The sequence below is a fragment of the Bison bison genome, unplaced genomic scaffold (assembly GCF_000754665.1).
Source record: "Bison bison bison isolate TAMUID 2011002044 unplaced genomic scaffold, Bison_UMD1.0 scf7180017864276, whole genome shotgun sequence".
Taxonomy (NCBI): domain Eukaryota; kingdom Metazoa; phylum Chordata; class Mammalia; order Artiodactyla; family Bovidae; genus Bison; species Bison bison.
In genome coordinates, this window is record NW_011494848.1 from 1,174,070 (window position 1) to 1,190,094 (window position 16,025).

The window sequence follows — 16,025 nt, forward strand, 5'->3', positions numbered from 1 at the left end:
ACTTCCTGATCTCTGATTATGGTTTCCATTATTCTTACACACTTACGTATGATAACTTGATATGTTATCACTAACAGTTTCTTCTCCCTTTGTGACTTCTATAATTATATTGCTATTTCTTTTCCATTTGTTATTGCTGTTTCCATATTTAATGTTCTTGTTTGAAATTATAAGGCATACTCAGCCTAGCGACTTGCATAATTAGCCTAGTCAGTCCCTTAGTATTCGATATTTAGGTTATAATCAGTCTTTGTTTTGCAATTGTGAACAATGTTACAATGAAAATCTTCTTATGTAAAGTTTTTCTATACTTTAGATTATTTTCTTAGATTCCTAGAAATTATTCGGTTCAGTTCAGTTGCTCAGTCATGTCCGACTCTTTGCAACCCCATGAACCGCAGCATGCCAGGCCTCCCTGTCCATCACCAACTCCTGGAGTCTACCCAAACCCAAGTCCATTGAGTCTGTGATGCCATCCAGCCATCTCATCCTCTGTTGTCCCCTTCTCCTCCTGCCCTGAATCTTTTCCCAGCATCAAGGTCTTTTCCAATGAGGCAGCTCTTCGCATCAGGTGGCCAAAGTACTGGAGTTTCAGCTTCAGCATCAGTCCTTCCAATGAACACCCAGGACTGGTCGCCTTTAGGATGGACTGGTTGGATCTCCTTGCAGTCCAAGGGACTCTCAAGAGTCTTCTCCAACACCACAGTTCAAAAGCATCAATTCTTCTGCGCTCAGCTTTCCTTATAGTCCAACTCTCACATCCATACATGACTACTGGAAAAACCATAGCCTTGACTGCTGCTGCTGCTGCTGCTAAGTCGCTTCAGTCGTGTCCAACTCTGTGCAACCCCATAGATGGCAGCCCATCAGGCTCCACCGTCCCTGGGATTCTCTAGGCAAGAACACTGGAGCGGGTTGCCATTTCCTTCTCCAATGCATGAAAGTGAAAAGTCAAAGTGAAGTTGCTTAGTCGTTCCCGACTCTTAGCAACCCCATGGACTGGAGCCTACCAGGCTCCTCCATCCATGGGATTTTCCAGGCAAGAGTACTGGAGTGGGGTGCCATTGCCTTGACTAGATGGACCTTTGTTGACAAAATGAAATTATTAGGTCAAAAATTATAAACATCTTTTAACTTCTTGGTATGTGAGCAATAAACTTTTATTTTATTAATTCTTTGCCAAGGATAGTTTTAAAACATGGCTTTAAGTTATTAGAATAGTAATCTGTAGTGTTAATTATGGTATTAGGTAAGCAGCCTTAAAATCTGGCATGAACATTTTATTAGCTTTTAATTCTTTCTCTCTGTACTTCCTCTTCTTTCCAGGTAAACACTCTTCATATTGCCTACTGTAAATTGTTACTGTCTTGGGAATAAGCAGTTGTGTTAGTTTAAGACAGTTGCCACTTGACTGTCATCTGCACTCTTGGAGAGTTAGAAGGGGTAAACTGAAAATACAGGTAAAATGGAAAGCACTTTCATTTTAGAACATGTTTGTGGTTCACTCCCCTTGTTTCCACCTTCCTACTTCTAAATGGAATGCTTAATTTAACATTAAAGTTTCTCCTTACTGAGGGTAATTCAGAAGCTTGGTGGGTAGTATAAGCAGGTAACCTTGAGATTAACATGGATAATGGCCTCTTGTTCCCTGTGCACCTCTGCACTTGCGTAGACTTTGTTGTAGAAGGTGGATTTTGATGCGTTGCCTTTTTTTGCTCTTGTGCACCTCTGCCTCATGCAGCACTTAGCTGTTCAGTTTTATAACTCTTGGACATTCTGTAGTAGTTTCACTCACATATGTTTTTTTGTTCCCTTGTAAGATTTTAAGTTTCTCTAGGACTTGGCCCACATGTATTCCTACCTTTTTTGGATTCCTTTCTTGACTTTCTCGAAAGAATATTCTCTCCTTTTGTCTTCTCCCTCATTGCTTATTCCCTCTTTAGTAATGGTTTGTGGTTTCATGATGAATACCCTGTCTTATCCACTGCTTATGAAGAATGTAGATTTTGCTTCTGGCTATGATGGAGCAGACTGTCAGTAGACCAAAACTCCTGCTGAGAATAACTAGAAAAGCCTGACTTAAAAAAAAAAAAAAAAAAGATCTATATGAAGGCATTGGTAAGTTGCCAAGGCAGCCAGGACTTCAGACTTTTGTGGATTCTTGGCAAAGAGAGAGTATTGCTATTAAGAAGCAAAAAATCCAGCAGCGCTTTCTTCATGAGGCTAGCGATACAAAAATTATAGTTCAGGGCTGCCAAGTTAACCAGAACTTGAGAGGCCAAGATCCCAGAGAGAAGCAGGGTGCATCTCCCCACCTCCACAGCCTCTCCACCTGCTTTTTTTCTGTTGGGGCAAAGTCTTGGTGCAGGGTAAAAGGCTAAAAAGCTCCACAGAAGGCTAATGAAAAGCAAAGCGGTCTCAGCATTTCTTCACCGTTGAGGAGAAAAGAGTTCAGGACCCTCCAAGGAAGGCAGGCTTGGTAAATACCCTAGACTGGGAGGGCTACCAACTAGGATAGATGTTTTCAAGCTTTACAAAGCCTGCAGCCAACCTTGAATCAGCTCGTGTCCTGATTGGATTGTGAAGTGATCTACTCTGAGTCTGACTGCCAGTCACAGAACATGGTGAATCTTTTATAGGAGTGTAATATCATCCACAGCCTTTATAGTTTTTCATTGCACAGTAGATGGGATTCTAAAAAAAATTACCATGTAAACCAAGAGACCAGCCCGGGAATAAAACCAGACAGTACAGAAAAGGATCCATTGTATGCCAGGCACTGATAACTTATTCAGTTAGTCTGAAATTGAAGGACATTTAGGTTGTCTCCACTCTGTAGTATTGTGATTGATCTGCAGGGAATATTCTTGTTCTGTATCTTTGTACATATGTATTATCATTAAGATAATGAATACCCATGCTAACTCTGGTCTTTGTCAAATTCTTTTTTATATTTGTGAATCTAATACATAAAAGTCTTTTGTTTCAGAAGTTTTTAATAGGACTTCCCTGGTGGTCCAGTGGTTAAGAATCCACCTGCCAATGCAGGGGTCTTGGGTTTGATTCCTGGTCTAGGAAGATTCCACGTGCCCTGGGGCAGCTAAACCCATGCACCGCAACTACTGAAGCCCACACACTCTAGAGCCCACGTGCTGTAGCTACTGAGCTGGTGCGCTGCAACTACTGAAGCTCGAGTCCCTTAGAGCCAGTGCTCTGCAACAGGAGAAGCTACCAGAATGAGAAGTCCACACATAGCAACTGGAGAGTAGCCCCACATGCAGCAACCAAGACCCAGTGCAGCCAAAAATGCATAATAAAATAAGTAAAAATTAAAAGTTTTTAATATCTTAAGATGAATGAAATTGAGCATGTTTTAATATGTCATCTGAATTTATTTTTTTCTATAAAAAAACATCTACCACCTGTACATGTTCTTTTGCCCATTGTTATATAGGATTGTTCAGCTTTTTTTCCCCATTTTCTTTTTTTTTTTTATATTAAAGAGGTAATGAAAAATAATGAATAAAAAGCACTGATTCTGGAGCTAGATTGCTTGAGTTTAAATCATAGCTCTTTCACTTACAGCAGTGAGGCTTTGGGCAAATTATATGCTCTGTGCTTCAGTTTCTCTTATCTGTAGAATGGGGATAATAGCATCTCCCCATTGGGTCATTATGAAGATTAGATGAGTTAAAAATACATAGAGTACTTAGAAATGGACCTGGCATAGTGAAAATACTACATAACTGCCAGTCATCAGAATGATGCTGGTGGTGGAGATAGAGATGGTGGTGGAGATAGAGATGGAAATTAGCAAAGAGATTTTTTTATTTGCCCGAGGACAAATTAGTAAGTAGGAGTGTCCAGATTAGGTTCTAGATTTTGGGACTCTTTGAGTCTAGAGTTCTTTTTATTCTTTTTCATTTTGCTGCATTGATAAGAAATTGAACCTACAGGGATGAAAACTCAAGCATAGGTATCTTTGGATTTGAGAGTTATTGGGGTAGTATCTTCTGAGTATAGTTCAGAGAGGTTCTTTTTCTGATTTTGTATTGAGTGTGGATGCTTTGACAATGACACTTTATTCCTGAGGGTTTGGTACAATTAGCAAGATACCAGTCTTATAGTTTGTTTGCCTTTATTAATAACCAGTCACACCACCCTAGAGAAGATCCTTTTCAGGAAGGACCATCAGGGAAGTACAGCTGCTCCTACAGTTCACATTAGACTGAATGCAGTCAGTACTCAGCTTTGGTCATTGACCATGGGTGCTTGTCATTTTTAGGGTATTATAGCCTTATAGAGTTTCTCTTCCTTTTATGCATGGTGCAGTTGACCCTTGAACTATGTGAGGATTAGAGGCACCAACCCCTTTGCACAGTTGAAAATCTATATGTAGCTTTATGATGGATAAGTGGATTCAGCCAGCCTTGGATTCAACCTCACATCATATGATTCTGTAGTAGGTATTTATTGAAAAAAAAAAATGTGTGTATAAATGGACCTGTGCAGTTCAAGCGTGTGTTGTTCCAGGGTCAACTGTAGTTGTCAGAGGACAGGCATTAAGAAAGTATTTCCACCACTGGATTCATTTATAAATACTAAGGTACTCAACATTCAGTGACACCTGAAATAGTTTCTAGTATTTCTTTTCTGTGAGATGAAGGAAGGTGAATGGTTGTTTCTGTGCTACTGAAACACTTGGAAAATCCCAGTAGGTTCTGGTGGAGGGATTGGTGGGCGTTGGGACTAATTTCTCTGGATTAAGGAGGGTGATGTTGCCTTTTCTGGTTCTTTTGACATCTTGTTGCTGTGCTTCCCCTGCCCTCAAATTTATTTCTTAGAGCAGTTTTAGTTTTACAGCAAAAGTGAGAGGAACGTACAGAGATATTCCATATGATCCCTGCCCGCACACATACATAGCTACCCCCATTATCACTGTCGCTCACCAGGATGGTAGCTTTGTTACCAAGGATGGACGTACAGTAACACCTTATAAATCACTCAAATTCCTTAGTTTAACTTACTCAAGGAAGTGGATCAAAAAAGATACTGCTGTGATTTATGTCAAAGAGCATTCTGTCTGTATTTTCCTCTGAGTTTTATAGTGTCCAGCCTTATATTTAGGTCTTTAGTACATTTCAAGTTTATTTTTTATATGGTGTTAGTGTTCTAATTTCATTTTTTTTTTTTTAAACACATAGCTTTCCAGTTTTCCCAGCACTACTTACTGAAGGGACTCTTTTCTCCATTGTATAGTCTTACCTTCTTTGTCATAGATTAGTTGGGTGTGTGAGTTTGTTTCTGGGCTTTCTGTCCTGTTCTGTTGATCTGTATTTCTGTTTTTGCACCTGTACCAGACTGTTTTGATTACTGTAGCTTTGTAGTATAGTCTGAGGTCAGGGAGTCAGATTCCTCCAGCTCCGTTTTTATTTCTCAGGATTGCTTGGATTATTTGAGGTCTTTTGTGTTTCCATATAAATCTTAGAATTTTTTGTTCTAATTCTGTGAAAAAATGCCATTGGTAATTTGATAGGGATTGCACTGAATCTGTAAATTGCCTTTGGTAGTATATTCATTTTGAGAATATTGATTCTTCCAATCCAAAAACCTGGTCTATCCTTCCATCTGTTAGGGTCATCTCTAATTTCTTTCATGAGTGTCTAAAGTTCATTTTTTTTTTTTTTAGCACTGAATAATATTCCATTGTCTGGATTATCAGCTTTCAAATATAATAGACAGTTATTTTACCAGTGAAAGTGAGTTTATTTGGGAATAGCCAGAAAAATTGAAATTCAAGATATGCAAACTGTGGCAGACTGGAGGCAAATCCAGAGAACAAGGAAGGGGAATTTGCTTTTACAGGGAAAAGAGGGATGTTGGGAAGGGCTGTAATAGCCAGAGTCCATGGAGGAAGCTGGGAGTACAAAGTATGGAGGCTTCTCATCAGTTGAGCTGCTGCATGTCTGATTGGTAGAGTTGATTTGGGTGGAAAGAAGTTTTCTTCTTGCTAGATAGTAAAGTAAGCAACACCTTTCTGTCACAGATAGAGGTGTATAGCCCTTCCTATTTGGAGTAACTGACAGATACAGAGAGGCATGAGCACTCCCCCTACAGGCCTGTCCCTACTCTAATTTTAGCTGAGTTTTCTTTGATTATTAGTAATTTCACAGTATGTACCTCAGTTTATTTATCCATTTACCTACTGAAGGATATTTTGGTTGCTTCCAAGGTTTGGCAATTATGACCAAAAGTACCATCAACAGTTATTCACAGGTTTTTGTGTAGATGTAAGTTTTTAACTCATTTAGGTAAATATCAAGGACTGCAATTGCTGGATTGTATTGCAACCCACTCCAGTATGGACGGAGGAGCCAGATGGGCTATAAGTCCATAGGGTCACAAAGAATCGGACACGACTGAAGTAACCTACCCACACACATAAACACACACACACGGTAAAAGTATGTTTAGTTTTGTAAGAAATTGCCAGATTACCTTCCAAAGTGGCTCTATCATTTTGCATTCCTACCAGCAATGAATGAGAATTCTTGTTGCTGCACATCCTCACTCGCATTTGGTATTGTCAGAGATTTGGATTTTGCGCTTCTAATTAGGGATGTAGTGTGTGTGTGTGTGTGTGTGTGTGTGTGCACGCTTAGACTCTTTGTGACCCTTTGGACTGTGTCTGTCAGGCTCCTCAATCCATGGGATTCTGCAGGCAAGAATACTGGAGTGGGTTGCCGTGCCCTCCTCCAGGAGATCTTCCTGACCAGGGACTTGTCCTGACCCAGGGACTGAACCTGCATCTCCTGTGTCTCCTACATTGCAGGCGGATTCTTTAGCTGCTGAGGCATAGCATTGTGTAGCAGCATCTTGTTTTAATTTGTAATTCCCTAATGACATACCATGTTGGCCCTTTTTTTTTTTTTTCATTTGCTTGTTTGCTACGTCTTCTTTACATTAAATCTTCTTTGATGAGATGTCTGTTAAGATCTTTGCCCATAAAAAAAAATCAGGTTGTTTTCTGATTAAGTTTTGATGTTCTTTGTTTATTTTGGATAACAGTCTTATATCAAATACATCTGTTGCAAATGTTTTCTTCAAGTCTGTGGCTTTTCTTCTCACTCTTTTGACATTGTCTTTTGCGGAGCAGAAATTTTTAATTTTAATGAATTCCGTCTTATGAATTACTTATTTTATGAATCATGTCTTTGATATTTTATCTAAAAAGGCATCACCTTACCAAATCATGTAGATTTTCTCCTGTTGCTCTCCTTTTTTGATAGTATTGCAGGCATTGCAACCACAGTTTCAGCTTTGGGAGTGGAGGGAGTTGATATGACTCTAGAAAGGTAGAGGGAAGTAAAGAGAAAATTAAGAAAAGTTAAGTCCCACATCAGCAGACAGGAACTATTTTTTTTTCTGTTGTGAAATTAATGTTCTTTCTGTACTACAATTCAGGGAACCTGAAAGGTTAATCATGACTGATAAATATCTTAGTATAATTAAAATGTTAAGTGTATACATGTTCTCCAGTAAGCTTTAAGAAGCATTGTAAATGACTTTGATTTAAAAGGGGAGATTTTCATTTCTCTGACCTTTTTTCCTGCTTCATTTCTCATAATAGTCTAGGTGGATTGAAACCATATTTCATAAGGCTTCTAAGAAATTATTTTGATATTATAGCTACACTTACGTAAGCTTAAATCCTAATAGCATTTTTACCCATTATATAATAGAGTGTTTCAGAATTTAGAGAAACCTGTTGAGTAGTAAATGAAAATGAGATAAGAATATTATTACAGGCATACCTTGGAGATACTGAGAATTTGGTTCCAGACCATCATAATAAAGTGAATACTGCAATAAAGCAATAAAACCAAAGTTTTTGGTTTTCCAGTGCACACAAAAGTTCATTTTATACCACACTGTAATCTGTTAAGTGGGCAGTAGCATCATGGTTTAAAAAAACAATGTACATACCTTAATTTAAAAATACTGATCATCATCTGACAATAACAAGGTTGTCATAAACCTTCAATTTGTAAAAACCATGATACCTATCAAGTGTAAGAAAGTGAAGAACAATGAAGCTAGATAAGCCTGTAGAAGTTAATCTCATTTCTCCAGGATAAACTGAGATCTGAAGAGATTTTAAACCATGCCTTGTGTATATGTGTCTCAGGAGGGCTCCAAGACACCGCCCCCCTCACCCCCTACAGGTTTGATGATTCACTAGCAGTGCCCCCAGGACTCAGCATACAGTCCTAGTCGTGGCTATAATTCATTGCAGTGAAAGGATACAGATTAAAATCAGCAAAGGGAAAAGGAATATTGGACAGAGTCCAGGGGAAACCAGGCATAAGCTTCTAGAGTTCTCTCTCAGTTGATTCTCACAGGACATGCTTAGTTCCCCCAGCAACAAGTTGTGACTACATGTGTTAAACGGTGCAAACCAGGGAAGCTTCTTAGAGGCCTATTGCCCAAAGTTTTTTATTAGGGGCTGATCATATAGGGACTGTCTGCCTAACATGTTTCAGAATTCCAGAATCCCATCAGGAAAAAAAGTATTCAGAATAACTACATAGTTTATACAGACTGTTTAGGTAACAGTGAGCCTGTGCCTAATCAGGGTGCCTGAGAACTCTCCCAAAATCTTCCTAGGCACCTGTTAAGGGCTAACCCTGTACTCAAGCCTTAGGATAGGCAGTTAGGCCTGCTATTGTTGTCTTTTCTGCATTGTGTGTGTGTATATGTGTGTAGCATTTAGCATGTGATGCTCTTATTAAATGTTAGCTGCTTTTATTATAGGGATTCTTCATTGATTACTGCTACTACTAAATGTGGTCTTCTGCATTCCTGTGAAGCAGTATTTTAATTTCCATTTGATAGATGAGACCAAGGCAAAGAGAATCTTTGATATATCTAGATACTCTCACTTAATTGACAGAGCAGGTGTCAGAACCTAATATGTTCTTTTTGCAAGCCAGTAGGGAAGAAAAAAATTATTTTTGCCTTGTTGACATTTCTAGAGGGCATTATTAAAATAGGAAAAGGCTTAAATATTTAAGTTAATGTCACATCGGACCAGTTCATGACCTTTTATGCTTAACTGTTTTTGTATTCAAGAATTACTTTGTTGACTGTGTAATTTTTTGAACTTTAGGGCATGATGCCAGTTAATGCAGCACAGTCCCTTTGGGAGAAGTTGCAAAAAGTGACTGTTTATCATTTTTTAATCTTTAAAGCATCAAGATACATTAATCTTAATCCAACAGTAAGCTAATCTATATCAGTACTAGTCTTGGTGAGTAGAAATTAATCCTGCCCTTGTCATTACCTTTTACCCTCAAACGCGTCAAGGCATAGTAATATTTCAGTCAGCATGCCGAGTTCTTACTTGGCCTTATATATGAACTTTGAGATTTCTTAGTAAGTATCCCAAAGTGAATTTAACTTTTCATATAATAAATGTATCAAAGCAGTTGGGTAATTATCTTCATTTCTCTTAAGTTGTACTTGCAAATAAACCAGACCAAACTACCGTTTCTTAATCTTGTCAATACCAGAGGCAGTTTTATAGTTATTAGGTTCTACTGCATGCCACTCAACTGTCTGAAAATAGTTTACACTGTTTTCACTTTCATTATATTCATTTGATCCTCATACTTGGCTGTCAGAGTAGGTATTTTTCTGATTTTTAGAAGAGGAAGTTAAGACTGACTTATTTGAGACTTTGGAAGCTTCTAAGTTTGGGATCAGGCTTTTAATTTTGTATTATTTACACTATATAATAAAGATGTTAGGCTCTTTGGACATTTTCTTTTAAATGCCATCAAGAATTATTTTAAAGAAAACAAATTCTCTAACAGTAAGTAAAAATTATAATCATTTTTATTAGTCTGTCACTAAAGTATTTGTGGTCCCTTGTGTTAGATAGTAGACTTAGTAAAAGCCTGAATAAGATTATGCTCCTTATGTTGCTTCCAAATAAAAATATAGATTTAGAATTTTTAAAAGTAGATATGAGAAAAGTCTTACACTTTGTACCAGAAGAAACTGTGATAGAATTTGTTACTATATTTTGGCCTGAGGAAGGTCTTTCCAAATATGATGCAAAATGCAGAAGTCATAAAGGAGAAGTTTGATTAATATAACTACACAAAAATCACCACTGTAAGCAAAGTCAAGACAGATGATAAACTAAGAAAAGTATTGCTATTCATGTGACACAAGGGTAATTTTTCTAACATAGAGCTTTAACAAATCTGGAAGAAGAAGTTAACTCCAACAAGAGTAAAGGAAATGTATATATTTTTCATATAAAAGGAAATGTAAATTACTCAAATATATGAAAAGTACTCAGTTTCATTCATTAAGCACATAAGGTACAGAATTTCACCAATTAGATTGGTAAAGCTAAACAATTTCAGCACTCATTGTGCTGGCAAAGGTGTGAGGAAATTGCAGTCTCATGCATCACTGGTGGGACTGTAAGTGTGTACAGGTTTTATGAAGGGGGATTTGGTGTTGTCTGCCAGAATTAAAACACATATTCTTTAACTTAGCAGTTCTGATTCCAGCAACTTAATCTATGGATATACTTGTAGATATGCAAAACAATTCAGATGCAAGATCACTCATTGTAACGTTGTTTTAATAGTTACTGGAGATTTAAACTCACTTCATACCTCTAATTTGGTCCTCATTTTTATTCTTAGGAGTAATTTGTCTTCTCTCTCTTTTTTTTCCTTAACCAGTTTTGAGTTTTACTTCTGAATCATCTCATAGTACCATGTGAAAAATAGAGTCAGCCAGTAGTTGTTAGTTTTTTTTTTTTTTTTTTTTTTTTTAACTTTTTATTTTATATTGGCTTCCCTGGTAGCTCAGTCGGTAAAGAATCTGCCTGCAGTGCAGGAGACTAGAGTTTGATTCCTGAGTCGGGAAGATCCCTTAGAGAAGGAAATAGTAACTCACTCCAGCATTCTTGCCTGGAAAAAATCGCATGAATGGAGGAGCCTGGTGGGCTTACAGTCCATGGGGTCGCAAGAGTTGGACATGACATAGCGACTAAACCACTGTATATTGGAGCTAATTAACAATGTTGTGGTAGTTTCAGGTGGACAGTCCTACATATACATGAATCCATTCTCTCCCAAACTCCGCTCCCACTGGTTATTATCAGTAGAAATCTACTCTGGCAGAAAAGGAATTTATTGAGAAAGAATATTGGGTAAGCTAAAGTTATCAGCCAGGTAGCTACAGAACTTGGCTTGGAAAATGGCAGTTAAGATCCAAGAGCAAAGTCTATATAATATGAAATCTTTGACAGTTTTTATAACTTCGAGACCTAGTGTGTTTTTAATTGTTCCTTGTTGCTTTAAGGAATATATATTCTGTTCATTGAATTCATAAATACATAATCAAGATTGTTAATTTTATTGTTCAATTTTTCTGTATTTTTATTACCTTTGCTCTGCCTAATCTGTTTTTAATTGGGATATGTTAAAATTTTTTACTATAATTTTGGATTTATTAGTTTCTTTTATAGTCTTATTGTTTTGTTCTGTGGTAGGTTCATACAAATTCATAATTATTGTATCTTCTTGATGAATTCACTTTTTCATCATTATATAGTTTCCGTCTTTATACCTTAATTCTTTTTCTCTTAATTTTGCCATGTACTAGTTCTGTGGTCTTGGGGAAGTCATTAACCCCTCATTTTCCTTATTGTAAAATGGTTATGATACCTGCTTTGCAAAGTTTCTGTGAAGATTCACTGAGAAAATGTATATGAAATATTGTTCAGGAATAAGTTCTTCATAAATGGATTAAAAATATTTTCCTTTTTTTGTCTTAAGGGGTTTGCTTTTCTCTTCCCTTTCCACTGCTCTTTTAGAGCATCTGCTTTTGAACACTATTTGCCTATAATTAGAAGTGTTCTTAAGAGATATGATTAAAATAGTCATCAGGAGTTTATTTTTTAAGTGGATGAAGGTGATGGAATGTTTTCCTCCCAAGCCCTGGGTCTAATAATTCTCTCCTGTTTGGTACAGCTTTAAGTTCCTGTTTTCTGCATCTGCATTAGGTCCAGTGTTTCTGTCTAAGAATCTTCCACATTTCTCTGGTGTAAATGAGTCTTTCTAAAGTAGTTGAGACAACTGAAAAAGGATGAAAGTCACCTTTTTGAGGAGCCCACTTTTCTACAACAGATATTATCAACCTGAATGGATGTAGAGTTATTAGTAAGTCTTAAATACCATGTTTAAGTCACTAAATATATACATGGGGATGTATAGAAGTGTCATGTACATGTAAGAAGGCTGAAGTGTGTGTTTTCTCCTTCCTTTTTATAGCATTTAGGACTTATCTTTTATTTGTTCCTAAGTTGGATTTTTATTTTTTATATAACCAATGTGTATTGTGTGCCTCTTGTGGGCCTGGACTCTCGGATTTAAAACTATATATAGAGAAGAGAAGAACACAGAATTTCAGCTGAGAAAGCAACATAAAAGGTTTAGAAATATGTGGCATGTATACTGTGATTAGGTAGTCAAGAGTTGAGAGAGACAGTGCTTTAGAAAGATGAAGTTGTGACCAGTCTCTGGAAGACCTTCAGTGACATTGAAGAATTTTGACTTTATTCTATAGGCTGATCAAAACCAATGAAGGCTTTGAGGATAAAAAAAAAAAATCAGGGTATATACTGAAAATATTTATAGGTTGTAATCTGTTGGCAGGGTTGAAAAAGAAGTAGAAAGAAACAGTATGAGTAAAACCTTAGCTTATTTAAAATGTCGCTTGGTAATATTTAACTGAGAACTTTTTAAAAAAAAAAACTAAGTAAATAATTTTTGGCCGTGTCAGTGGCACAGTGTGCGGGATCTTAGTCTCCGGGTCAGGAGTCAAACCTGCGCCTCCTTCAGTGGAAGCACGGAGTCTTACTCAGCGGACTGACAGGGAAGTCCCGAACTAAGAGCTTTAAATATACTTTTCCTTGAGGTCTTTTACCATGTTACTTTTATCAGTGAGACCCTTCAGACCACTCTGTGTACTATTTTTTCCTTCCATCTTATGTTTATTTTCCTTCATAGCCCTTAGTACCATCAGCGGTATTATACACACACACTTGGGTGTTTATTGTCTGTTTCCCTCCACAGTTTTGTAAGCTCCATGATAGCAAGGACTTTATTTGTTCAGTGCTTCTCCCCAGTGCTCAGGACTGTGCCTGGTTTATACCCTTTAATAAGTATTGGTTGACTGAATGAATGAATTTTCAAATTGTGGGAAGATGACCACAATTTTTATGTGCTTTATGATGTAGGACAAGATCTTGGTTCCTTCCTAGAAAGTTCTGTTAAAAATTTAGTGTTTTCTTTTCTCATTTCTCCAGAGTTTATATTCAGAGCGCCAATCAAATTAAGCAAGCCTGGGGAATTTCGTGAGGAATATGAAAGCCTGAGAAAGGTATAGTATACATATTATTATGCCATTCATTTTCTTAAAGTAAATTGGAATAATGACATTAAAGAGTACTTAGTGGAAGCTTAGATTTAATAGGGAATTTTAAAGTTGATAAAGTAGAACCTGTCTGCATTATAGCAAACAGATGAAAATGTAGCTCACAGAGCCTATCATACACCTGCCACAGTAACTGGCCACCAGGAGAGGTGTTCTTGGCATTTAAATGTTAGTTAAAAGCTAACATTTAACCTTTAATAATAATAGCTTGTATTATTTTTCATTATCTTATAAGGTTACTCTAATTACATGTGTTCTCTAAGAACTGTAACTTAGACTGATAAAGGGATAGTGGGATAATTTTCTCGTTAGAGAACATTTACCATCGGGAAAGCTTTTAGCTGTGTCCACATCATCTTATTTTTGATGTTTTCAAGCTAATAGTCTGGGAATCATTTGGAAAATTAAGACTTCAAAAAGTCTGGTTATAGGAAGTATAAGATTTGTATTATCCTTCCCCAGCCCTCTCCCTGAACCACCATCCCTTACCTAAGATCATAATGATTAGATAATCACTCTATATGTAAATGTTTAATATTTTATAAAGACAAATAATCCACTTAATCTGAATCGGACATCATCATAAAGCAGAGACAAGACAATAACATTACTATGGCATTTTAGACTGAATGAAAGGTCATATTAAAGAGAAAGAGAAGAGAAAAAGGACTGTGCTTAATTACTATATATTTGATCTTTTCTTTTAAACGAGTGTCAAATGTTGACATGGGTCCACTTGCTCCTTTTATCTTAGAGTTGTGAGTTTTTTTTGTTTTTCATTTTAAATCAGTTACAAAGCTTTTTTCTACATAGAAAGAAATTGTTCTCAAGGGCTACATGAAGAGAACCACAGATTTCTCTTAAATAAAATTCCAGAATATGCAGATATTTAGTTTTAATGTAACTTTTTATAGATTTGGAGAATATGGACATTTTAAAGCTATCAGCTTGAATATAATGAGAAAATAAGGACTCAGAGGTAGAAAAAAGAAGTAAAGCAGAAGGCATAGGAAGTATAGAGATTTTTTTATAAACCTTAGTAGAGAGACATAAACCTTGGGGAACTATCCTTTTGTTCCTGTTAGGAGGGAGGGACAGAAAAAATAGTTTTAAAACTATAGTTTTAAAAGTGACTGATAGCATAATGTTGAGTGAAGCCATGACAATCTCATTCTGTATAAACTGGATTCGAATTGAAAAACACTCACCTATGTCATTGTGTTGAATAAATTTAACCATAGAGTCTCCCTGCCTCCCTTCCCAAAGTACCCAAGTTATCCTTGAACCATTGTATTATCTGGAAAATGGAAATCCAAGTCATAGAACCAAATTATAGCGGATATGCCACTATTGTGGCATATCCATACAGTGGAATATTATTCAGCAACAAAAAGGAATGGAATACTGACGTGCTACCAGATAGATGAACCTCGAAAAGATGCTAAGTGAAAGAAATCAGGTGAAAGAAGCCACATATTGTATGTTTCTATTTATAGCAAATGTCTAGAATAGACAAAAGTATAGAGACAGTAGATTAATGGTTGATTGAGTAGAGGTGGGAATGGGGTTAACAGTAAATGGGCATGAATGATTTTATTGCAGTGGTAAAGGTTTCTAAAACTGATTTATGGTATGTTCCACAACTTGGTAAATTTACTAAAAATCATTGAATTTTTTGAAATGGATGAATTATATAACATGTAAAAATATGCCTCCAGAAAGTAAAAAAATTAAGATACTAGACATTTGGATGGAGAACTTGAAAAAGTTCTTAAAAAACTTAAAAAAGATGTCTTTTAGAATGCATATTTTCTGAAACAAAGCAAATATATAATTATCTAGATGAATCCCTAGGGAAGGGAGATATTTAAAAGTTTTTACTGAGCAAGTGATGGAAATTAATTCTACACAACTCATGACTAATTTGATGTACAATACACTTTGCTTAGTATACTTTATTATTTTATTTAAATGACAGTAAAAACCTTTATAAAGGCTATAAAAAGTAATCAGGAAGTTTTATTCCCCTGATTCTAGGTCTTTTAAAAGATGTTTTCTTGCTAATCATAGATCCTTCTACCCATGGTGTAGTGTTATGCTTACTGAGGTTACTATGAGTGTCTAAATTTTATGATTCTATAAATAGGTTTATATTTCTAAATATGTTTAAAATTTTCTTCCTGCCATGTGTTATAGCTAATTTTGTCTTTTTTATGCAAAAATATGCAGAGCAAACTGTGAAAGTTCTTCTTTTTTTTTTTATTTTCCACTCTCTTCCCCAGAGATAACTAGCATCGACAGTTTAGTGTATATCCTAGATTTTTAATGTACTCACACACACACACTCACATACGCTTTTTCAGTATAAATGAGATCATGGTGTATATTCATTTATTCAACAAATATTTATTATGTCCTCACTGTGTGCCAGGTACTAGGGATATGATGCTGAAAGAGACACCCAAGGTTCTTGCTGTCAGGGAGATTCCATTCTAGTGGGA

The 16,025-nt window shown here is 36.4% G+C and overlaps 1 protein-coding gene across 1 annotated transcript in view; it reads left to right on the forward strand.

Moving 5' to 3' along the window:
* Nucleotides 1-13,281: 13,281 nt before the first annotated feature.
* The window catches only part of RNF169 (ring finger protein 169), a gene marked incomplete at its 5' end in the record, with an annotated part of 54,197 nt that continues 51,453 nt past the window's right edge, over nt 13,282-16,025 (forward strand). Inside the window, one exon of the mRNA XM_010848871.1 lies at nt 13,282-13,470. Coding sequence (XP_010847173.1) covers nt 13,282-13,470 — 189 coding nt within the window. The remainder of the gene's footprint in view (nt 13,471-16,025) is intronic.